Source organism: Ictidomys tridecemlineatus, chromosome 4 (assembly GCF_052094955.1).
Source record: "Ictidomys tridecemlineatus isolate mIctTri1 chromosome 4, mIctTri1.hap1, whole genome shotgun sequence".
Classification (NCBI taxonomy): Eukaryota; Metazoa; Chordata; class Mammalia; order Rodentia; family Sciuridae; genus Ictidomys; species Ictidomys tridecemlineatus.
In genome coordinates this window covers 159,292,724-159,319,076 of record NC_135480.1, presented here as the reverse complement: position 1 = coordinate 159,319,076, position 26,353 = coordinate 159,292,724, and the positions used below count along the sequence as shown (strand labels likewise).

Here is a 26,353-nt window from a genome sequence, read left to right as displayed (position 1 = left end):
TGGTATTAAAGTAATACTCGGCAGGCAGTCTCATTCTTATTTTTGTAATAAGATTCTGCACTGAGGGAATATTACACTTTAAATTTTTAAATTTTGTTTACTGTTGCTTTCCTGTGAGATGGTAAGATTGTGGGGAGTGCTTAATCTGTTAATAGCCAAGTATACTGCATCTGTTAGCATTGGTATAGGGTCATTACATAACAAACACAAGCTTTGCCATCTGTAAAATACACTTCACTGGACCTCAAAAGTATGAATTTAATGGCCATTGTTCTTTTCTTTTCTTGATTTTACATAATGAGTATGAGCTGATATTTTTAAAAAATTGTAGTAAAACAGTACATATGGTACCGAAATTCTTTTCTGAGTATGTGATTGTAATTTGTAGTGTGTGAGCAAGTAGTGCAAAATGATGAGAAAATCAAATACAGTTTCTGCTACAACTACTCACTACTCAAATATTCTGGTGTGAAAGCACCCATAAATTATGTGCAAATGAATGATCATCACTGTGTTCCAATAAAACTTTTATTGATAGAAATTAAAAACTTGAATTTGATATAATTTTCACATGCTACAAAATATTCTTCTTCTGATTTTTTTAACTACTTAATACTGTAAAAATCATTCTTAACTTGTGGGCCATATAAAAATAGTGGCAGGCCAGACTTGGCTGTGGGCCATAATTTACCAACCCCTGCCTTAATCTCAAGGAACTTACAATCTAAATAGGGGAAAGAGAGAGAAAACAAAACAAAAACAAAACAACAACAAGGAATAAGTGAAGGAGTAAATAAAACAGATAATTTTGTGTTATAAGGAAATTAAAGAGTAAGTAGTTCAGAGAATGTGTCTGTAGGGAAATAGGTTAGGTGAACTTCAGTGATGAGAAGGAGCCAGTCCTAAGGAAAATTAACACAGAGGACTCTAGACAGAGAAAGACTACCAAGGGCAAGAATACTATGGGCAAATGAGCGGGGTTAGTAAATTAGAGGAACCAAAAAGTGTGTGTCAGGAACATAGTGAAGAGATAGAACAAGGTAGGAACATTCAGGAATTGAAATAAATATATCATCAAAAATGTAATTTTAGTTGACCACAGTAGGAGTTCTGTTAGGTGTAGCCTAATTGCATGCACTGGATTTGTGGTCCCTTGTCAATTTGTTTGACCACACAAAGTATTATGAATTTGGGAGAGAGAAAGGATGGGGTGGGGAGTGGAGTGAGAAGGAGAAGGCAGAAGGGAAGGGGGAGAAGGACGGAATTTTATTTTTGTTCTAGAAAAACATAGTAACATGTATATTAATCCAGTATATCAATGAGAATATACAATTGAACCACACAATTTATTTCATTAAGTTCTCATCCTTAAGATATGCTTTATTTCATACTTGCCTTTAGTACAGATATGCTGCTCACTGGACACCTTAGTACAGATATGCTGCTCACTGGACACTTTAACTGCTATAAATAGCAGTTTTCTGCAAAATGTCTACTTTCTTTATAAACTTTAGTACATTAAATCCCTAGTTTACCCCCTTTTCTTTATATGCTCAGTCCAATTTCTGTATGCCAAGCTTCTTCTAGTTTCTTTTAAAAGCACTGGAAGGAAAATAATTTTTAAGTTTGCATTGATTTGTGGCAATATTTGTATTCAACAATCAAATGCTACACTATTTCCTCTTAAATGGCTGTGCCCTTAATTAGTGTCACTTGTTCAGCAATTAATTAGTTTCAGAGACTTCTTATTTTGGTAATAAACCTAACTATTGTTAGTTGGAACAAATACTGTATCAGGTTTATAATGCATGTTTTCCAATTATATCATATAAAAATTTTCACAATGAAAAAAGTTCTCCATTTGTAATGTCATCAAATATCTTTCATAATTGTGAAATAGACTTCAACTAGTTTCTTGTTCTCATTTATTTTCTCCAGCACTGCTTCTAGTAAATATGAGGCAAAAGGAAGCTGTAAGAGAAACACACACAAAAAAAGATTATTAAAAACTCTATTTTTTCTTCATTCAAAAACATACATTATAAGCATCAAACCAATAGAATTTAGCTGTCTGTAACTTTGCATAGTGAGGCCCTACTGGATCTCTTTTCAACAGATCTTTCTGGTTAGTATGGGTAATTTTGTCTTTTCTAATAAAAATGATAAAAGAGCAGAAGTAAAATGAAAAAAGATAAACGCCTTATTGAACAATTCATGGTTTACTGACCATGTTAATGATGTAATCTGCAATACAAGCAGCTAAGCCATTTATCTTCAATCAGCTGATCAATATCACGTTACAGTCATCTCTAGGGCACACAGGCCCACAGAAGTAGTACTGTATGTTCATCACTCATAAAAGAACGAGAGAGAACTATCAATACACTTGTCTGCGTGAGAGCTGAACATCTCAAGAGTTGCGGGGTAAAACTTCAGAGGGGAAAAAATGGCAAAAGTATACCCATTGATTAAGTTGTTAAAGTTTGTTTGGTATATTAAAGTGTAATACACATGTTTCAAAAACTGCTGAGTTTATAAAATGTGAGTACATTTAAAAATTTCATAATTGATATAACTTTGCTAGTAGTTTTATTGTTCCCTCTGCTTCACTGGTTTGCCAGGAGGACTCAGACTCATGATTCAGTTATGGGCTAAATGTAAAAGAAAGTATGAAATGTTTCCCCAAATTCTTCCAGTCGACCTACCAACTTCCTTTTATACATAGTCCCAGAGATCCAGTGTCATATAACAATTCAATCCTAAATAAGGAGTTCATTAAATGTTTCATGAAATTGTCTTCTATTTTTCTTTCCTTCAGTACTAGGGGCGTTCTACAATTGAGCTATACCCAAGGCCCTTTAAATATTTTATCATGAGACAGGGTCTCACTAAGTTGTGCAGGCTGGCCTTGACCTTGAGATCCTCCTGCCTCAGCCTTCCCAGTAGGTAGGATTAGAGGTGTGAATCATCATACCCAGCTGGACTTGTCTTTTTGATTCACCAAGGAAAGACTGCTTTTGTTTCTCTGAATATATTAATAAAAATAGTTATTATGCCTAGCCCCCTTTCTTACAGGGAAGGAGTATCAGCAAGGAAGAACACTCATGAACTCATTAGCCAGTGCCTGATATTAATGTCCTCTGTATGGGTTGTTCTGCTGAGGTGATTATAATTAGTTAAATAAATCAGAATGGTTCTTTTCTGAATTTGAATTGATGAAGAGAGAAAATATTGGACATGGCAGTAACACTACAGGGCAGACACGCAAGAACAAGCAGATCATGTAGGTGGAGAAGAACTAGAGACCGAAAATGGTCCATAGAACTGCCTGGGTCCAAATTGCTCTCTAGCTTAGGTTCCTCCTTATCTTTATAATAATCAGCCTTCTCCTTATGGGAGTTTGAGTCTGTGTCTGTTCCCCTGCAACACAAGAGCTTCACACATTTGTACTACTTGAAACTCAGCACTGAAGAAAGTACATCAAAATAGAATATTGCTTCAGTTCCTAGATACAGCTGAACATAAGGCAGGCATGTTGACTTAAAAAACAGCTTTTCTAGGGGAAAATCCTACCACATTGAGCACATGTATACTGCAGATGCATTCCAATTTTAGAAACATAAGAAAGTGGGAAAAGTGCACTTTAGAATTAAGAAAAAATAATATGTTTTATTTTCTTTTGGAAGATAATGATACCAATAAATTCATATTTTGATAAATTGTCTTTCTGGGATATGAAAATAAAGTTGGTAAAGTTGCCAGTTTTACAAATAAGATAGTTTAGATTTTCAGGTCAATGATGTTAAAGGTATGCACAATAAAATGACAGGACAAGACTATTGGGGAATTTTCTTTTATTTAAACTATGCCACTCAGTATTCATATACATTCCTATCTAAAAGGATGATGAGAATAAACTTTTATCCCTTGCTGATACAAACAAAACCAGAAATGAATGTGTAAAAATTCATTTTCTAAAGTTGTTTAAAAAAGAAAAAGTTCTGGGGATTGGGGTTGTAGCTCAATGGTAGAGTGCTTACCTAGCATACATGAGGCCCTGTATTCAATCCTCAGCACCACATACAACTGAAATAAAGATATTGTGTCCACCTACAACTAAAAAATAAATATTAAAAAAGAAAAAGTTCTCCTATCAAATAAATGTAAGAAACATTCCAAGACCTCTTAGGATATTTTTTATTTTTTCCCTTTGTGGTGCTTGGGATTGAACTCAGGGTGTCATGAATGCTAGGCAAACACTGAGCTGCATCCCCAAGTCTTTAAGACACTTATAGGCACTATGTTTCTTCAAGAGGTCAACATAATATCCTATTTTAAAATTCATTTGTCCACTCATTCTCATGCTCTATTTATATAATGTTTAACTACTGGCTCATTGAGCATGCTCCAGGAACATGCTGGTTATATAACTTTCTAGGTAATAATGCCATAGTACTTACACAAGGCCACTGGGTATTGACATTAGTCATGTTATTTGTATATTTCATTTTTGAGTAAATACCTAACTTACTCTTATTATCCTGTGATCTGAACAACATGAACATATATTATGTACTTGAATACTTTGTTTCCCTTTAAAAAACTTTTCTCAAGGAAATTCCCTTTCAGTAAGCCTCCAATGTGGAACAAGAAGTCTACTTACTTACTGACAGACAACAAGCTCTTTTATTCCTTTCCCTCTGGCTCCCAATAAAACTAAAAAGTCAAAGTTAAACACAACTGTTTGTCAATCCTGTTTTACTGGATTTTAAGTTTCTTTAAGCTTTGTACAGAGCCTAACATATTATGTTTTAAAAAGCAGTCAAAGGCTGGGATTGTAGCTCAGTGGCAGAGTGCTTGCCTTGCATGTATGAGGCACTGGGTTTGATTCTCAGCACTGCATATAAACAAATAAAATATTGTGTCCATCTACAACTAAAATTTTTTTTTTTAAAAAAGCAGTCAATCCTTTAAATCAAGATATATACAGTAAGTGCATATCTATTTTCCTTTGAAGGTTCTTCTATTTTTACCTAGACATAGTTCAGGGAAATATTATTTGCCCTTATATAATGTTAGATGTTCCTGTATCTACAAATTAGTTTGAGATGCTTATTTATTTTAATTCAGTTTTTCTATTTTTCTTTTTTATAAATCAATTCTGACAATTTTTTTCCTCTAAATCAGTGTTCATTCTAATTGCTGTTTATAAACTTGGAGTTTACTGACAACTGTACACCCAGCTTTCAAAGCAGTCTTTCAAAAGTTATTCTTTAAAAATATATAAGGCTTAATCTCCATTAATCTAATTTTGTAAGGAAATAATATAACTTTATCAAAGAATAAATAGTTAATTGAAATAAACAGAGGGAAACTCAGAATTATAAGACATTTCATAAAATCCAGAATTGTAGAACATTTCATAAAAATGTAAGTTGTTTTCAAATGAATACAAGCTAATGTCAACTAAAAATTTTTACATAGATTCCTCTCCTACTACAGTTCTTATTTATGACTTACTATGCACCAATAGATTTAGTTTTAAAAATAGCCTTTCTGACCAAGTTTAGACCAAGTTTATGTTATAAAACTATTTACATTTTTTTTCATAATTTATACACATAAAATTTTCTACTTAGTCTAGGATATGTTGATAACATTTCTAATAAGAATGGTTAAGATGTGAATTTGGTGTCAACATACCTTACATATAATGAGAGATATGATAAATTGTGGTATAAAGGTTTATTAAGAATTGTAAAGCAATAATAATAATTTTAAGAATTGTAATGCAATAATAATAATAATAATAATAATAGAATTAAATTGAATTAAAAAAGAATGGTTAAGAATGTGCTTTCAAGTTAATTGGATATTTTTCTAATTGAGTTACCACTTAGATAACATACAGACTACCATTAATTTTTAAATATTATAAATTACTGTTAACATGGATGCTAAATAAACATAATTTAATCTTCAGTGATTCTAAAAACAATCTTATGATTCTGCATAAACATCAATTCTCAGCACACATCTCTAGATTGGTTGGAATTAGGCCTAAAACTCTATTTAAAATATCACACACCTTGGAATGTGCTTTAAAAATTCACATTGTTTGCTTATTTGTTTGTGACTTTTTTAAAGTAGATTTAAAAAAAAATTTTTTTTTAGTTGTAGATGGACACAATGCCTTTATTTTATTTATTTTTGTGGTGCTGAGATGGAACCTAGTGAGTCACACATGCTAGGCAAGTGCTCTAGTACTGAGCTATAGCCCCAGCCCTAAATGTAAAACGTTTTTAAGACTAGGAGACCTGAAACCTATGCTACTGTAGAGTCCAGATTAAGTATAAGTTTATTTCATATAGACAGTCTACATGCATTCTGGCAGGGGCTAAACCTCACTCAGAAATCCTTCAGACATAAAAGCACAACTGCCCTTTTAGTACTAGAATTTTAGAGTTGGATTTAAGTGGCAACTTGACTGGCCAACACTAAAGACTGTTTCTCACTCACCCTTATGAAATACACCTAAAACAACAACTATCTGCCTTGGTTTTCACCATACATGGCATGTGTCAGAGATTACAAAATACAGACATCCTGCATGATCTCCTTATCTTGGTTTAAAAGGGAAAAAAACGATACTCCTGGTCACATTAATGCAGTTATACAACCTTCACCTTTCTGGCTCTAGGGAAAATGGACAAGTGGTAAAGCATCCCTGGGTTCAATCCCCAGGACCAAAAAAAAAAAAAAAGATGTGACACGAAATGAGATTTCTTTGTTTGAAAATTTAACTGGGACATTTGAACAATCAAACATTTTGCTTCGTTCATACATAATATTAAAGTATGTCATTGATGTCACACATATATTCAGCTTCTCTCTTATTTTTTTTATTAGTTGCTCAAGACAATACAATGATCTTGACATATCATACATTTGATTCAAATAGGGTATGAATTCTCATTTTTCCACGTGTACAGATTGCAGGATCACATTGGTTATACATCCATGTGTACACATACAGCAATCCTAGTGTCAGCTATATTCTGCTGCCCTCCCTATCCCCCCTCCCCCTCCCCTCCCCTCCCATCACTATTCTCTACCCATTCTACTGTGACATTTATCTCTCTCTCTCTCTCTCTTTTTCTTCCCTTCCCCCTCACGCATCGTATATATGCACCTTCAGATGTTTATTTGCCTTAAGGAACAAGTTTATTATAACAAAATTACACCACTGTCACAATCTGTGTCACTTACACTTACAAATAATGGTTGGTGTTTCTGTATACAGAAATTTTGAATTTTGAATGGTAAGACATAAATGATTACTATAGATGTTTGAAAGCTCTCTTGGAAAAATAATAAAGCCCAATTTTATGACTTTACTTATAACATCACCATTATATAGAATATTCTTTTTCTAAAAAACATTTTTTAGTTGTAGTTGGACATAATAACTATTTATTTTTATGTGGTGCTGAGGATTGAACCCAGTGCCTCACACATGCTCGGTAGAGCACTCTACTGCTGCGCTACAACCCCAGCCTTAGAATATATTCTTAACTTAAAATTTAAAAAAATTTGTTGAAAGAAAATAATTGAAATAAAAATCTTTTAATTTAAGAATAAAATTAACAATTTAACCAGTTTTATTCTTGTTTTTTTGTTTGAAGACTATTACCAAAAGGTGTTGCTTTTAAAATAAATTTGATTTTTATCTAACTTGAGTATAGTGAAAGGGAAAATATAAATTTTATATTAGGTATGCTTTTTAAAAAGGATCTGAATCAGTGAGACTTTGAGACTTTTCATTAAGAAAGGTCAATGTTGTTTATTATAAAATTGAAGGTTACAATTTTGGTATACTATTTATGTATACATACATGCACATATATACAAACACATTTATTATCTTTAAATTAAGATTGAACTTTTTAAAATAATTAAGAACGCTATCAGAAGACAATTTATTTATAGTTTAAATTTGGCAGTAAATCGTAAGATGTTTCCTAAATGTCATTTGTATAAATGTAATTTCTGCCACATATCCCAATAGATAATGTCTCTTGAAGATGTGCTGAAAATTGCCAGAGAAAGCTGTGTTTGCTGCTGTCAAACTCTGATAAAGAATATAATTTTTCCCTTTAATTTTGAATCTTATTCTACAAGTTATAAGGCAGAATTGAGAATATTGAGTTGGAAAAATTTAAGTTATTTTATTTATTCTTTTGCCTAGAGTGTTTCCACAATATCTAATGCAATTTGGTGATCTATTCTATTTACGGAGTCCTTGGGGTAGGGGTGACCCTTTGTCAGATACTTCAGGTCTTAGTAAAAAGCACTGTCAGCAAGCTCTTTACGGCCGTGGTAAGTTAGATAGGATGTAAGAAATGCTTGAACATTTAAATTATCTGTATCCTTAGTAAAAAAATTCCAATAGTAACTCTAGGCCTATGATTAGGCTTTTTGTCTGGTTCTTTAGAGACATTGGTACTCTTTCTTGAAAACTTCCCTAAATAGGGCTGTGTGTCACTGGATGCTCAGCAATTAGCAAAGGTGTTAATCTCCTTCATTTCCCACCCCCATCAAAAGACACTTAACAGACTTATGACCAATATTCTTATAGAACAGAGACTACTACTGTGCCCTCATCTTCAAGGCAATGCCTTGAACAATGATACCAGCCCAGAGAGGACCTCAATTCCCAATCCCCTGATTAGTTTGCACTCCTGTCACCTTTTGTAGAAACTGGCTCACACCAAAGCCTGACACATCCCTACTTATCCCATCTCACCCACCCATCTGAAAGACCTTTAAAGAGGTTGTAGGTGTTTTATAGTCTTAGCCAACACATATGACAACAACTAATATATCTTTTGTTTTTGAGTACTGGGGATTGAACTCAGGGGCATTCAACCACTGTGCCACATCCCCAGCCCTATTTTGTATTTTATTTAGAGACAGGGTCTCACTGAATTGCTCAGTGCCTTGCCATTGCTGAGGCTGGCTTTGAATTTACTATCCTCCTGTCTCAGCCTCATGACCTGGTGGGATTACAGGTGTGAGACATGGCGCCCAGCCACAACTAATATATCTTAATATTGGTATTCAGCTATCCTAATGTGATTAGTTTTCTTTTTAATAGCAAAGAACTGTGTAGTAGAGTTATGTCTTTTCCCCATATACTTCCTTTAAGACTAGGTGAGATAAACACAACAGAGGGACGCCTTTAAGAGCTTACAATCTGTTGTAATAAACAGAAGTTATTCTTTATGTAGACTTTAAAGAAATTATTTGGGGGATCAAAAGGACTAGGTTCACATGGATGTGAATATGGAATTCAGAAAAAGAAATAGCTTAATTGATTATAAAAGTATTTAACTCGAGGTAGAACCTTGCTATAGGCTGAATGCTTGTATTCTCCCAATGTGATGGTACTGAGATGGGAACTTCAGGAGGTAACTATGTCAGGAGGGTGAATTCATAGTGAATAAGATTAACTTTTATGAGATATAAGAGATTGTTCACTATCTCTGCTCTCTGCATAAAAATACAATGACAAGACCCCAGTCTATAAACCAGGAAGAATGCCCTCACTCACAATGAATCTGCCAATGCCTTGATTAGACTTCCTGGTCTGCAGAACTAAATTATTATTATTTCTTATTCTTTATTAGAAAAAGAAATAAGAAATAAATTATTGTTTGAACTGTCTAGTCTGTGGTATTCTGTTATAGCAGCCTGAACTAAGATAGCCCTTAATTATAGAGGCAGGAAAAATAAAGAGAATGGGAAAGGTACAAAAGAGAGTTGAATTAATCAGTCTCTTATTTATTACTGATTTAAATATAATTCTCCCAGAATCTAAGTGAATAAAGATGATGGATTATACATGCTTATTCAGAATATTCAATAAATATTTATTATGCACCTATTATTATATGCCAGGCAATGAGCAATGCATTTTCTGGGGTGACTGTACCAAGAGTGGTGACAAGATGTGCTTTTAAAGTAAGTAATGAAAAATTAATATTTAGACATAGAAAATCACTAGAATACTAAGGTTTAATTATTTTTTATATATTGTCCCATGACCTAAACTCTTATTACCTTTTTTAAGGATGAAAAAACACTTTCACTGGTGACAAAACTTTTCACATGCATTATTTTATTTATCATTCCAAGTCTGTGATAATTTTTCTACTTTATAGTTGAAGATATTGGGCTAAAAAGGCTTTAGTTACTTGCTCAAAGCTAACTATTGCACATGCTAGTATGAACTAGGACACAAATTGAGGTCTTTTGACTAGCAACCATTGTGAGCATACTGCAAGGAGAAGTTTTGGTTAATATAAGGAGAAACTGAATAATCACATGCCAAAACATGCAATGTCAAAAATTGACTTGTTCAACATTTTTGGAATTTCCTATTATTCTACAAGGCAGAGATCATGTTTTGGAGGAGTTCCTGGCTTAGCTATTTTACAATGAAAAAGATTCTAAGTTTGGTGTTTTGATTATAATACTTCATAATGCTTCCTTTCATACATCTTGTTCAGTTGTTTACAGGCCAAGGCAAAACCTAATTTCAAATCTACATGAAAAATGTTTTTGTTTTTTTTCCTTTGACTGTTACATAGGCTGGGCTTCAAGGTACAGAATTGGATGAGATTTTATTCTGTACTGGTTTTGTGGGTAATCTATGATTTTAGGATTTTAGGCCATAGTTTGCTGACTTTTTGTTTTCCCTTAGCACATTACAGAAAATAAAAGATTACTGTGACCTCAAGTACCTTATCCGAGGGCAGAATTTTCTTATAGTGCATTTGGCTACATAAATTTTGCTCTCTTTACTTTCTTTCTTTTTTTTTTTTTTTTTGAACAGTACTGGAAATGGAATCCAGGACACCACACATGTTAGGCAAGCACTTAGTTGGCTCTCACATTAATAAGTGCCTCCTAATGTTTTGGAAATAAGAAAATAAAGTTACCTTCTATAAATTATACTGGAATTATAATTATAATGGAAAGAAATACTCTTGTGGCCCCAAATACTGCCTATAAATACTATTTAATTTTTGGTTAAGATTTTATAAACAACATAAATGTAATCATTTTAACCGTTCTTATTATTCAGTGGCATTAAGTGCATTACACATTTTTGTGCAACCATCACCAACATCTATCTCCACAAAGTTTTCACCCTGCCAAATTGAAACTCTGTACCTATTAAACAATACTGAGAAAAAAAACAATCATGAGTTACGACCAAAAACTGATAATATAGTTCAGAATCAAGTTTAATTATTTTATTTAAAAGGTCCTTTTAACTTCTATCACAAATGACATTTTTTTTCTGATGATGTGAAATTAGATTTGACATTGTGAAATCAAAAAGTATCACAGCAAAGTGCTGAGTGGAGAGTTTTATCTTGTGCTACTTTAGTTAGATGTGAGGAATAAGTCTGTGGGTTTATATGTGTACATGTGTCAGAAAGAGGTGAGTGTGTAAGCATGAAAGTATTTGAGTGTTTATGATATAAATGTAACACTGGAAGCAATCAGAGTTATGTTTTCAGAGTTACAAGGAAAAACTTTCAGTTAACCTTCAGACTGGTAGTACACTCTACAAAAGCCAGGGAGATTTATAAACTCCACACTGCAAGGCACTCTATAGAAGTAAGCATATTTTGTAGACAGACACTGAGGAAGTGAACCATTTTAAATTTCAGCATCTGCAAGATATGAAGCAACTAACAGGGACAGAAATATTTAAAGCTGAAGAAAAACTACTTATCGAAGCCTGTGACCAACAACTGAAGAAAAAAGAATTTTAAATATTGTTCCAATATTAAACTGGAATATTTAATATTGACATGTTTAATATTGTTCCAATACAAGCAAATGACTGATACAAAGTTTATTAAAATAAACTAAATAAAACCCAGAAAAGTATTAGCAAGCAAGAAAGAATAAGGCAAAAACAAAATGTAATCAAGACACACATTTCTAGCCATTCATGGCTGAAGTTTTATTACAAATCTTAGTAAAGAACTACACTACGATTATTACTGTATATTGTTTTTATTAATGCAAATGTATGTTTGTATATATTTATGTGGGTACACACACACACGCACACACCCCACATATATTTCCAAAATTCTATTCAAGTGAGTCATTTAGTAAATTTCATAGATAATCTATTTTAACTATTTACTGTCCTCCCTCCTTATAAATGTAAGCTGTATGACGGTAACTGGATTTTTCTCTTTTCATTCACTGCTGTATCCCTGAAACCTTTAATAATGCCTGACATGTAGTAGGTATTCAAAATATGTTTTTCTTTTTTTATTGGTTGTTCACAACATTATAAAGCTCTTGACATATCATATTTCATACATTAGATTGAAGTGGGTTATGAACTCCCAATTTTTACCCCAAATGCAGATTGCAGAATCACATCAGTTACACATCCACAATTTTACATAATGCCCTATTAGTAACTGTTGTATTCTGCTACCTTTCCTATGTTTTCAAATGAATTTCACAGCACAGGCTGTTTTATCTCCACTAGTTCTTTCCATTTTCTTTATAAAGTCCTTAGTATAAAAGAACAGTTTCAGGTATTATCAAGGCCTGAAAACAAAATTAAATTATCTTTATCATAATTTTAATTTTGAAGATTAGAATGATTAAAAGAAATAAACAGTGTCATTTGGAGGTAAGGTGTAAAAAAATGGGTTCTGTTTTTATATGGACATGTGAATTTACCTTGTTCATACAAGGTCAATTAGAGTATAAAAAGATTATACAAAAGGACATCTCCTTATGTGTCAACTGAATAAAAACACAAAATATGACATAAAATAATTTCTCTTTACTTATATTTATAGTCAATTAAATACAATTAAAGCAATCTCTGTTAATGGTGGAAGGCATAGCATATGTGATATAAGAACTTTATCGTATTTGTAAACATTTTTTAAAAATACACCCCACATCAAGGAACTAATTTGGAGCTAAAACACATAACATAAAATTTGCCACTTTAAAGTATATAATGTAAAAAAAATATTTTTCAGTATTGGGGACTGAACATAGGTGTTCTATTATGGAGGTAAATCTCTAGTCCCTTTTATTTTTTATTTGGAGACAGGTTGTAGCTAAGTTGCTCAGACTGGCCTTGAACTTGTGATCCTCCTGCTACCACTTGTTTAGCTGAGATTACAGGCATGTGACACTGTGCCTGGATAACTAATTGGTTTTTAGTATATTTACAAGATTTGCAACCATTACTACTGTCTAATTTCAGAACATCTTTATCACCCCCTCAAAATACCCTGTACTGATTAGCAACTTCTCTCCATCTTCCCATATCCTTTGGCGGTTGCTAATCTACTTTGTTTTTATGGATTTGCCTTTTCTAGACAATTCATGAGAATGGAATCATACCATACAACATAGCATTTTTGTGACTGGCTTCTTTTACTTAATATATGGTTTATAAGATTTTTTACTGTTGTAACATGTACCAATATTTCATTCCATTTTGTGGGTTAATTATATTCCACTGTATGCAATAATATATTTTGTTTGTCCATTCATCAGTTGTTTCCACATTTGAGGTACTATGAATAATGCTGCTATGAGCATTCATGTACAAATTTTTGTACAGGTATGCTCATTTCTCTTGGACATATACTTAGGAGTGAAATTGCTGGGTCACATGGTAATTCTGTCTGATAATTCTATCTTTGACTTCTTAAGGAATAGCCACATTATGTTCCACAGGACTGCACCATTTTATATTCACACCAGGCAGTGTATGAAGGTTCTAGCTACTCCACATCCTCACCAAATCTTATTATCATTTTTATTATAGTCATCCTAGTAGGTATGAAGCATTATCTCTTTTTTTTAGTTATACTTTTCTAATGGTTAATGATGCTAAACATCTTTTCATCTTTTTTATTGGCTATTTGTATATCTTCTTGGGAAAATGTCTATTCAAGTTCTTTTCTCTTTTTAAACTATTTTTTTCCATTTGTTTTGTTGAAGTGTGAGAGTTTGAATTATATTTCTTTCTTTCTTTCTTTTTCTTTTTTTTTGAGATGGGGTCTTGTTTTGTTGGTCTCTCAAGCTCACGGACTTAAGTGATTCTGCCTCATTCTGTCAAGTAGCTGGGATTACAGGTACCACCATGCTCTGCTTTAAAATGTCTTTTTTTCCTTTTTTTGATTATAATTATTAGTGCATATTAACTGTATAATTATTTAGTTTCATTTTAATATGAAATATATTCTTAAGTGGTTAAATTTCACTGAGAAAGAGCCAGAGAGAAGGCTGGAATAAATTAAGAAAAAAGTGAGTCCTTGAATATTGTTAACCTATTAAATTTTCTCTTGTTTTAATCATTTTTTAACATCTTTTTCCTACCAAAACCTTCTTTATGTCTTTTGATCCCTAAAATTACTACAGGCATCTGCATCTTTCTCATCACACAAGGTATTAATGGTATGGTACTCATCTTTGGTTTCTACTTTTTAATCTCTTCAACTAATCTCATTACTACTATGTAGTCACTCACTATAATGTGGATTATATCTATATTCAGGCTTTATTTTTCCATGGCCAGAGACATACAGATCCTCACTGGACCATACCTAGCTACCTTCTTACTCCCACTCTGTTCTCTAAAACCATTCCATGCTGATCTTATATATCTTTCTCTTGTAAAACTGAATATGTCCCTTTCCTGTTCAAAAGCTTGTAACACTATTTTTCCCACTCCCTATATTATAGACAAACTAATTTAAAGGTTTCTCTCATGTTATTGTAATTATTAATGTGCTTCATTGTCTCTGTCATGAATTTTAAGTTTTAAAAGCAATTAATGCCCAAATAGGAATTCATACAAGTAAAAATGTTCAAAGAAATGAAAGGTAGCTATGCCATAAAAAAGAAAGATCTTCAGTGTGGTTTTTATTATTTGAAATCTGTGGGGACAAAGACATTGCAAAAAAAATAAAACAAATAAAATTACAATTGGATTAAGACTACTTGAAACATTGAAGACATACATTTGCATTCTGTAAGTTAAAATTTTAGACCTTTTAGTTCTCATGCACTTTTGCCTAACAGCAGCAGTAGGTATTACTCTGCTGTGTAGTTTCACACTGCCACATGGCAGAACTGCTTTTTATTTTGTGGTATATGTTTTATCAATATAAAATTTTATCAAGTGAATGCAGATTAATTTTTAACACAAAAACAATTATATAGTCCTATCCTTAAGCAAAAGACAAAACCGCAGGAGTAGATTCATCCCTATGACTTCAGAATTCTATTACACACAGCATCCAACACAGGTGGGACATAAAAGGAAAGTTTAACTATAATTTTATCTTTGGATTATTATAATATTCAATCACCAATATTGAATTAATTAGTAGGTTTTTTTAGGGAATGTGCTTAATTATTCCACAAATCAAAATCACATAATACATAATTATAATACGGTGTAAGCTATAAGCTAAACCAAATATGTGAATGAAGATATTTACAATATTGCCCACACAATCCTGTGAGCATAACTCATACTCTAAAAATACTGGTGGGCAAAGAAAAGGTTTTCTAAAATCCTAGACAAATATAATTGCTGGGATTGTGAGAGAAGAAAAGAAGGCTAACAAAAACAAGAGATGTTTTCTATTTTATAGATTTTTCTCTTGGGCATAATTATAAAGTGACATTCAAGTGCAACCAATGAAGTTCCCCCTTTTTTTTCCTCTCAAAATCCAAAGACATCAGCAAAATCACCTATGTCAGTAATAAAAATAAAAAGTCTTTGACTTTTTAAATGTTATCATACTGTCACAGTGGAATAAAATTAGCTTGAAAAATGATCTAAAGGCACATGATGCAGTTCATTATGTATAACAGCAACAGCAGCGGTTTCCCAGTGTTCATAAAGCCTGCTCCATTAAATTTACCTCCAGTCAATAATTAGGAGTCCACAAATAAACCTGGGCAATTAAATCAATACTACCAGGCAATTATATTCCAGAGTCCAGGCTCAGTGGCACAAAAAGGCACTATATCAAACTGCAGTATTAAGCAGTCTGATGCCATTTTCAATGCGATTTTTTTTTTACATTAACTGGACAGAATAAGCATATATCTAGATAATGTAGAATGTGTGTATGTATCTCCACATGTATTAGTCAAAAAAGCATAAGCTTTAATAAAATTTAATAAAGATTTACACACACATTGATTTATTACTTTTTATGGCCATAATTGATGATAAAATCCCTAATTAAAATAAATTAAAAGAAATGCAAGGTCATATTTACAAGGTGAGTACTTTAAAAATTCATTAAAAAGTTTATTTTTATCATTTTCAAGCTAAAATAAAAAGAAAAAAAAATCTCATAACAGTCATTACTATATGCTCTGACATGCCAAGCCTTGGACTGGGTTCTGGGCATACAAAATAAAAAATGGCTTCTCTTCTATAAAAGTTTTTGTTTAGCAACCATGTATCTACACTTAATAACTTTAAGCAAAAGATTGTTAATCACCCTCTATTATTTTTGAAGTGTCTCCAGATAATGTTTCAAAATATATAAAATTGATATTACAATATGAATAATTTACATATTTTATACTTATTGGCTTTACCAAAAGCACCGAAACTGCTATTTTTAAAAATAAATGTAAAATAATTGCTATTTTTTCAGCTATATTTTCAGTTTCTATTTTTATTACTTACAAGGAAAACATTTAAGTGTTTTTCCAAAAATCACAAAGACAATATTTTTGCTATTTTGACAAATATGTTTTAGCTTTCATTTATTCCAGATCAGTTTTTAAATAAACAATTAGGTTGAGCAAAAAGAACAATAATGAAAAAGTTTTAGAATACATTACATGCTGTCAGTGATGTCAAAACAAAAGCTGGCTATGACTAGAAAAGCAGGGCTCTCACCTGCCAATAAACTGCCCTTGATCACTTACAAGAGGGGCGCATCCCAGCAGACTATATGTGTATTAAAAAAATACTTGAAAGGAAAGAAAAAGTATCACACAGGTCACAGCAGCAGTCTCAATAGACCCCTTAGGGATTTCAACTCGTCTTGGCCTTGTCATCCTCTATGCAGCTTTCCACTCGGCCCAGAAAATGTCGATAGGAAAATGTTTGAGGGGCCTCTGGTGGAAATTTTTTCATTCTTTCTGCATTGACAGGATGCCAAATCAATATTTACTTCCCACTAACAAGCTGCTCGAGGTCTCAGTAGAAAATATTGTACAGAATGCGGGAAGACACAGTAATAAACAGCTGTCTGGCTGTGAGGAAAACATGAATTGACTGGAAACAGGTCCACAGTAAAAGGTCACTGAAACCCATGAACTCCTCAGGTGTCCATATCAACTACTAACTTTAAAGACACATAATAAAGAATCTCTTTTCCTAAGAGGTCTGAGAGAATGGATCCTTTTCAGTCTAGCAGGTATAGAGGTTGACTCAATAATTTAATTAATGCATTTGCTAAGACCCATGTTGGTTCTCTCCCAGGGCATTTGTTTCATTTGTTAAGTCCAAAAGTACAAATAGAGGGTTAACTTTCCTGTCTACCTCTTGGAATACTTTTTTATCTAAAGAAGTAAATAATGGGTTTTTGTAAAAAAGTTAGGCATCAAGTAAAAATGTTCGGCTTGGAATTTTTCTTTGGAAGTTTTAATATATGAAGAAAAATGAAATACCTGTCCTTCTAGAAGTTTCTGAATGTATAACAGCCATTCCTTGTCATTTTCAGTTTCTATCTTTATCTTTTTAATTTCCTAAAAGAAATAAAAACACCTGTGTTAATTGCATGTCTGTGAACTTGGGTGACATTATTAGGTATTTAATAAATTTAGGGAGTTATCAGTAGAATAATTTTCAACACAGTAGTCTCTCCCCTCAATGTAGGAATATTAATGCATGCTTTTTAATATTTAACTTGCAAATATTTATACATATGTTGAAGACAAAACTATACTTCTATATTTCATAATAATTTAGGAATACTTCACTTTGGCTTTCCTGGTAGAACTCAAGGTATGGACTGAGATGGGAATGAAAGCAATTTTGAAAAAATAAAAAAGAAGATGGTATTGTAAAAAAGAATCATTTTCAAGTGATTCTCACAACATAAATCCTTATGTTAAAAAAATAACTTATCCAAAATAACTAATTGTTATACTTACAAATTGATAGAACATGCCTCTGACATATTTAAATGCTTGTTGATTTAAAATATTCAATAGTTCCTGATAGGCAAGGGATACTCCAACTTTAAGTGCTATAAGTCACTATTTTCAACTCGTCAATTATCAAGATAAAATATTTCTGAAATTATATATTCACAAGTACATTTGATTAATTAAAATCATAGTTAAGATCTTTGCAAACAAAGGGGACTTTCCAAAAGGAGAAGTATTTGAGAAACTGTAACATCTGTTTAAACTTACTATATGCCAGGTAGCATGCTAGGCACTTCACAGAGGCTATCACTGTTTTTGACATGAATCTATTACAGTTTGATGCAGTTTAAAGAACATAAGTTAGGAGGTCTGGGCTCTGCTTAGGTAAAACACTGAACTCTTTAGATCTCTAAAAGATCAGGGATGAGACTAAATAAGTTCTGGTTTACAATTACATATGGTAAATATACCAGGGTGAACTGATCCTTCTTAGAAGAAAGTGTTTATATTTCAGTCTTATTTCCTTTTAGGAGAGGCTTCATTTAAGGTAGTGTGGATGCAATATTGCAGTGCTATGTGCTCTGGGTTTAGATTGCATTTGCCCAGAGACAGAGGTGCCATTTCTTCACCAAAAAAAGCATCATCCAGTCTATGGGACTATAATAAGAGACCTTTTCTAAATAATATATTGGAGGGGTACAACTTTTTCTAATTTGCCCATTCAAAGCGGTGTTTTCCTAAATTGTCAGCCCCAGGGAGGTTAACTTTTAAAGACCAAACAAAGGCAGTGGCTCTATGTTCCAAAAGAGGTACATGTTTTTGTAAATGAAATGCATGTGTTCATGTGCATACACACGTGCATGGGTAAGCACACACACAGACACAGACATACACACAGAGACACACCTACACAAGGGGTTTTGCTAAATGTGCATGTTAAAACTCCGAAGTAACAGTATATAATGAAAAATAATAATGAAAAACAGCCAAAAATTAAGGTTGAGGCCTCTAAGTTTTTCATTATTAATCAGCATATTTTAAGTTAAATTTAAATTTATTTAAAATTAAATCTCTCTAATAAAGAATGGTTAATACCCTTGGTAGAGGTATCATTATCTTCCATGTGTCTTATTTGAAAGTACTACTTCAAAGTTCAGAATTTGGTAGAAAGTCATAAACACTGTGACATACTAAAGATAGAAATCTGATAATTCACTTTCTTATTCACCCATTGGATAAAAATAATCTCCACAGAATTCCTTTGGCCTCCTTTCAAAGAATTCTTGGAAGTTAAAAAGCCTTCACAAATTGTAGATATGCTCTACTCCAGATCTTGTAGAAGCTGTTGGGGCTGGAGGATAACCTCATACAAACATTTAAGTTTATCATTTTATCTCTTCATTTGGGTAAATATCTATTGGGATATCCTTAGTGCTATCATATCTTTAATCTTTTCAAACAATAAAAAATCTAATATTGATGTTAAAGTTTAGAGGCAGAACAAGACCAAACATCCTCCAAAGGTTTCAAAGAATACAGTGCATAGACGTGATTCTACTCTTCATAGGGAGGCAACTATGTCAAAACACAGTGCTCCCCAGGAAGGATATGGTACTACTGAAGATCTGAACCTTATGCAGGTAGTTCACTCAGGAGCATTTTACCCAAGTTAAAACAGTAAATATACTTTTTCAACAATATATTTTAAAAAAATATATTGACCAACAATAACTTTGGATTAAGCCAGGAAAGCCTGTAGATTTACTACTTTTAAAAAATTTCACATACAAGATTTTTGTCTAATCAATGGTGACTCAGTATAACTAAATCCATTCAAACTGGTTTAATTAAAAATACTTGCTTACATGAAACATAATGATGAACTATATTAAAGAAAATGGAGAAGATAAGAAAGGGTAACTTATCTGAGTAACAAACAAACAATTTGAAAGATTAAATGCACCTACTCATTTCTATATCACAAGCTAAATTTTCCAAAAGGTCTTTTGAGTTGATTAATACTCAAATGTATACTCAAATGTTGTTGGCACCTTAACATTCCTGTCTTCATGAATATATTCTTAAAGATTGAGTTCTGAGAACAAAATTAAAAGACATGTACTTAAATAAATGTTGAATTATCCTGTTATTAAAAGATATTTAAATGATCTTACCGATTCATCTTCTGTCTCCAATATTTCCTCTAAGTCTGACCGTGAAATGTTCAGGATAGAAGCTGCCAGGGTCTGAGCTTTCTGGGCTGAGGTTTTACAAGTGTTCCTGTTTTTCTGTAGTTTTTTAAGCTCTCTGATTTGTTGCCTTATCACATAGACATCATTTTCTAACTCTTTCACCAAAGCCTGCAATATATTAGAAAGAAAGTGAGCTTTTATATGGAAATTATAATGAAGACAAAGAGTCTAAACATAAAAATGTGAAAATACTGGCTAATATTTTTTCAATATTTTATTAGTTGTTGGTGGACCTTTATTTATTTTTATGTGGTGCTGAGAATTGAACCCAATGCCTCACACATGTTAGGCAATCACTCTACCACAGAGTCACAACCCAGCCCTAGCTAATCTTTTTTTTTAAGAATTATTCTAGTTTTATTTGTTTTGGAATATAACAGATTGATACTTACATCATGTCAATATGCAAAAACAAACAAACAAACAAACAAACCAAAAAACCTCTCTTAAGTGACTTAACCAATTTGCTCTCCAATCTCTCTTTCAATACATCATCTGTTATCTTGATTGTGAATGATTATAGCAAGCAGGCTACTTTTAGTCATAATTAAGCATATTTACTCTGCTAGTTGACCTGACACCAAAAATCAGTTCTATGAATTCCTAAATGTGTATGTATGTGTGTGTATGTATGTGTGTGTGTGTATATATATATATATATATTAGTTGACATAATTCATTTAATTATTACATAAGCTGATGAAAGATGATGAGAAAGAAGCATTGTTTCTGTTTTACTAAAACTGAATTAGACATGGCTTTGGAAGGACTTGAGAAAGACAAGTAGGGTAAAAGTTCCATTAAATGAACTGAGGGCAAGCCAAGCAATAAAGGATTGAAAACAAATCCTAAAAAAGCTAGGATTGCCTCACCAAAGTCTCTAAATTGCCCCTTTGAGAAATCAACAAGTGCAAAGCTATACCACTCCTACATTTGCGTAAGAGACTCTTTACTTGGATGGAGAGTTCTGTGTCTAACTGCATGGCCTTGTGAGCTGAGAGTAGGTTAGTTAGATGTTGGAGCTGTTTTCAATCCTTTACTAGCTCACTGCAGTAAATAATTGTGCTCATATAACTGTAATTTGATAGCTGTTACTTAATTTTATTTCCATTTCTCCTCCAAGGCACTACCAATTTATACCTCTTCATGAAAGTACCTGTTTCTCCACACCATTAGCAAATCATCTATCTAATGTTTCAATGTAGTATTTGATTTTTAACTGGTTTTTTTTTTTTTGGTGGTATCAGGGATTAAACCCAGGGGTGCTTAAGCACCCTTTTTATTTTTAGATGGGTCTTTCTTAAGTTGCTTAGGGCCTCCCTAAATTACCAGGATTGGCTTTGGACTTGAGATCCTCCTGCCTCAGCCTCCTGAGCTGCAGGGATTATGGGCCTGTAACACCAACCCAGGTTGACATTTTCATTGTACTTTAAAGTTTCATTTCTTTTATTATAAAGAAGTTGAGAATCAGCCTTGAGATAATAGTATTTTCTTTGTCATTTTTTTTTTTGCTTCTCTTGATAATGTGTAAGAGTTCTTTACAAATTAGGGAAATTATATTTTTCTGTTTTATGTATTTAATTTTTCATAATCTGTTCTTTTTATTTTGACAATAATAGGGTTTTGTACCAAAGAAAATATGTTTAACATTTTATGGACTCTGATTTATAAATCTCTTTCTTTCTCATTTTGAAGTCAGTGGTATACTTTAAAAAGCATTCTCCACTATGAGGTATAATTAAGGCATGTTCAATTCATAATTTTTTTCCTTGCTACTTTTTGTTTTGATTTTTCATTTTTAAGTGCAATCTCATCTTTCCTCCACTGATTCCATGTGTTTTAGTTGAGTTTCTGGGATTCCATTCTTTATTAGTAAAATTTTATAATATATTTCAATTAGTGAGACTTTATAATCAATTTTACATTTTTTCCCTTTGGAGCTAGCTTTCCATCATTATCCTTCTTTTCCATATTTTTCTTGGTAATGTTTGCTTAATTTTCCATATGAATTTCAGATTAAACTTGTCTGGATCCCTGCCTCTTGCCCCAAGTCTTACTGCTAATATTATTTGAGTTATGTTAAATTTTATTTGGATAACTTTAACATTAATTTTTTAGTTGTAAATGGACACAATATCTTTTTATGTATTTCCTTTTTTAAAAAATGGGGTGCTGAGGATTGAACCCAGTGTCTCAGACATTCAAAGCAAGTGCTTTACCACTAAGCTACAGTCCCAGCCCTAATTTTGGCATTTAAAGATGCTGAGTCTTCCTAATCAAAAAACAATGTGTTCTTTTCCATTTGTTTAAGCCTTTGTTTTGTTTCTAAGCATTATTTTAAAGTACTCTCTTTACAGATCTAGTTTACTCCTGGGCATTTTGTTTTATTTTACTCTGGAAGCTTCTAATACTGATTATAGCCTCTATATACAAAGACTGTTAACATATGTTTAGCATACTGACTTTTCTAATTTGTTAGGAGTTTTTTTTTAGTAATTTCCTCTTTAATGTCTTCTAATTCAATCATTTCTGAAAAGAATGATAATTTTATCTCCTATTTTCCCATTTATTAAACTTCCAGTTTCTTCTTATTTTACTGATTAAGTTTTTTCTTAACAATATTAAATAGCAATATTGATGGATATACTTGACTTGTTCCTGCTTTAAGTGTGGATATCTTTATTTCATAGGAAACACTATGCTAAGTTTGAGTTGCAATAGCTAGATTTTAATATGTTAAGAAATTATATTTTATTTATATTTCTTACAGAAATAGATTCTATATTATCTGAAACCCATTTTAGCAATCATAGAGACTATCATGTTATTTTCCATATAAGTCTATTATATAATTATTAATAACTTTCCTAATTTTGAATTGTCCTTGCATTTCTAGAATGAACTTCAATTGGTTGTAGTGTATTATTTTTTGATCTGTTGCTGAACTCTATTTGTTAATACTTTATTTTTTTGCACTGATATGAAATTGAACCATTTTTATTTTAAACTATCTTCCAAAAAAGTTTGGATGATACCCTTTTTGTTTTTCTGTATTCTACAGTTGTTTTAATGAAACCAAATTTATCTGCTGTTTTTTACTTATGTGATTGCATTTGACCTAGTATTTATTGCAGGGGAAGGTAGCTTTTTGATAATTAGTTTTGATTTTCTGTTTGCTCAGGAGTGAGATTTGATATATTTTCCTAGAAAAGTATCATTTCATATCTTTCAAATTTGTCTGCAGAGTGTTGAGAGTGTCTATCATGATTTTTTCCCCCTGCATCTATGGTTATTTTCACTTCTTTCCTTGAATGGTTGTGCTTTCTTTTTCCTAAATTAAGTAAGCTAAAAGTTTATCCATTTTATTGCTCCCCACAAATTCCTAAATTAATTTATTAATTCTATAGATTTTAATTCATTTATTTTTATTTTATCTTCAGATTCTGGTTGTTTTCATATAGTTTAATGCTTATTTTCATTTCCTCTTCTCTAATTTTATTAATTTAAATATACAAGGCTATAAAAACTTCTTGAGCACTGTTTTAACTGTATTGTATAGGTTCTGATAATTCTAGAGTATTTTTCTTGTAGGGATATTCTGCAATTTTTCAGATTTCCTTTTAATGTAAGAACTGAGTTTTTAAAACCTAGATGTTAGTGACTTCTGTGGTTTTATGAGCAATTTCAGTTTTTTTGCATTACCTACACTATTTATAAACAGTTTATTTATATGTAAGTATTAATGTTATTTGTACTGTAAAAAGAAAATTTATTATTCATATCTTTAAGAATTAAGATTTTTTTTAAAAAAATGTATCTCAATTTGAAATACCCCAAAAAAAAATTGAAGTGAAGATCTGTGTGCAGAAACTTTATGGGGGTAATACTTATGAATCATAACACCATAGGGAAGTAGAATGAGAGAGAAGGAAAAGTTTAACAGCATTATAGTTATTTATCTTTTCAAGTCCAGAAAATTTACTAGAATATATCTATGGCATAGCATATTAAATCAGTTTTCCCTGGTTAATTTTATGTTCTTTTAAGTCTATTTCTGAAAATTATTTTTTGGTTATACCTTTCAATATATTTGTTGTAGATTTGTTCTTTGAAGACTCCAATTATACATATATTGAATCTTTGTCATGTGATCAATAAATCCCTTTGTCATCATAATTAGAATGAAATAGTGTATAGATTTTAAGAATTTGATGAGTTTGGAAAGATGTATCCATCTGTATGACCACCAACCTGCTCAAAACATATAAAATCTTCATATTCCAGAAATTTCCCTGTTGCGCTTTCTTAATCATCCCTCCAACACAAAGCAATTGTTCTCATTAATGATCTTAATTGCTTGCTGCTTTGATGATATATAAATGTAATAATATACTATGTATTTCTTACAATCCTTCATGTCTAGTTTCTTTCAGTTAACATGGCATTTAAAAAATTCATCCACATTGTTCTTTCTGTCAGTTTTTTTCTTTTAACTTACTGTGGGAGGTATAATTAAGTTGCAGTAAGTTCAACATATTTAAAGTGTACACACTCACACCCATCAAAATATTTTTTCTGAAATAACTTTCTTTTCTTTCTTGCTTAATCTGCCAGCTTGCTTTTCTTTTCCAATAATGTCATCATTTTCCCAAGTCCTTGCTTTTATTTCTACCTTGCATTAAAAATACCTGGTACTTATTAGAAGAAATTACATCATAAATATTTTTTATTCATAATAAAATATTTTAATTTGCTCTACAGCTTCCTGGTAAAACTACTTTTCCTGTTTCTTTTCTTCTTTTTTATTCTAATATATTTGTAGAGATTTTGTGCTGAATCCTTTTCCAGGACTCATTTTGAGAGTAGATTTTCCTAAACCATCTATTGATAGAAAATTATATGGCAGAGGGGCCTGAGCTATGTTCCAGGCAAGTGAAATTTTATATATAAACTTAAGGGTTTTTTGCCCTGATGAATTCCATTCCATTGTTTTTGTGCTAGGCGAGTGTGCTCTACTGCTGAGCCACAACCCCAGCCCCAGCATTAAGTCTTTTTTTAAATATTGTTTTTAGTTGTCAACGGACCTTTATTTATTTATAAGCAGTGCTGAGAATCAAACCCACTGCCTCCCACATGCTAGGCAAGGGCTCTACCACTGAGCTACAACCCCAGCCCCAGCATTGTCTTAATTGCATAGTTTAATGATATTTTATAAATGAAATCTTGGGTAATCTCCACCCAGATCAAAGTAAAGAACTGTTCGATCACTCTAAAATATCCACCTTTGTCCTTTCCTGGTCAATCCCCAGTCCTACTCCAAAAAGCAGTTTTGATTTGATGTTTAGGATGTTGATCTTTATGATTTATGATGTTGAGTTTTTCCCTTTTCATATACCTGTTAGCCATCTGCATGTATTTCTGTTCAGGGTCTTTGCTTGGTATCTTATTGTAGTACTGTTGTTGAATTGTATGAGTTCCTTATATATTGTGGATATTAACCTTTATCAGATACATGGTTTTCAATTATTTACCCTAAATTTCCTAGTTGCCTTTTAATTTTTTGATTGTTTTCTTTGCTGTGATGGTTTTTAGTCCCATTTATTGTTGCTTGTGCCTTTGGTGTCATAAAAAATAAAAATAAAAAAAGCCAAGACCAAAGCCAAGGAGTTTTTTCCCTATGTTTTCTTTCAGGAGTTACGGTTTCTGATCTGGTATTTAAGTATTAAATCCATTTACTTTTGTGAGTGGTAAAGATAGGGGGGTCCAATTTCATTCTTTTGCATACTGGGTATCCAGTTTCAACATCATTTAATGAAGAGCCTATCCTCTCTGTTGTC

The 26,353-nt window shown here is 32.0% G+C and overlaps 1 protein-coding gene across 3 annotated transcripts in view; it reads right to left on the bottom strand.

The window, feature by feature from the left end:
* Window positions 1-510: 510 nt before the first annotated feature.
* The window catches only part of Cntln (centlein), a 313,688-nt gene continuing 287,845 nt past the window's right edge, over window positions 511-26,353 (bottom strand). For 2 of the 3 annotated variants that reach the window (XM_005340132.5, XM_040285836.2), the window contains exons 24-26: window positions 20,439-20,624; window positions 17,782-17,859; window positions 511-1,971 (exon numbers count right to left, since the gene is read on the bottom strand). In XM_005340132.5, coding sequence (XP_005340189.2) covers window positions 1,873-1,971; window positions 17,782-17,859; window positions 20,439-20,624 — 363 coding nt within the window. In that variant the 3' untranslated portion in view covers window positions 511-1,872. Of the gene's footprint in view, window positions 1,972-17,781; window positions 17,860-20,438; window positions 20,625-26,353 lie in introns of those variants that run through there. The other variant, XR_005733953.2, reaches the window with a different exon arrangement.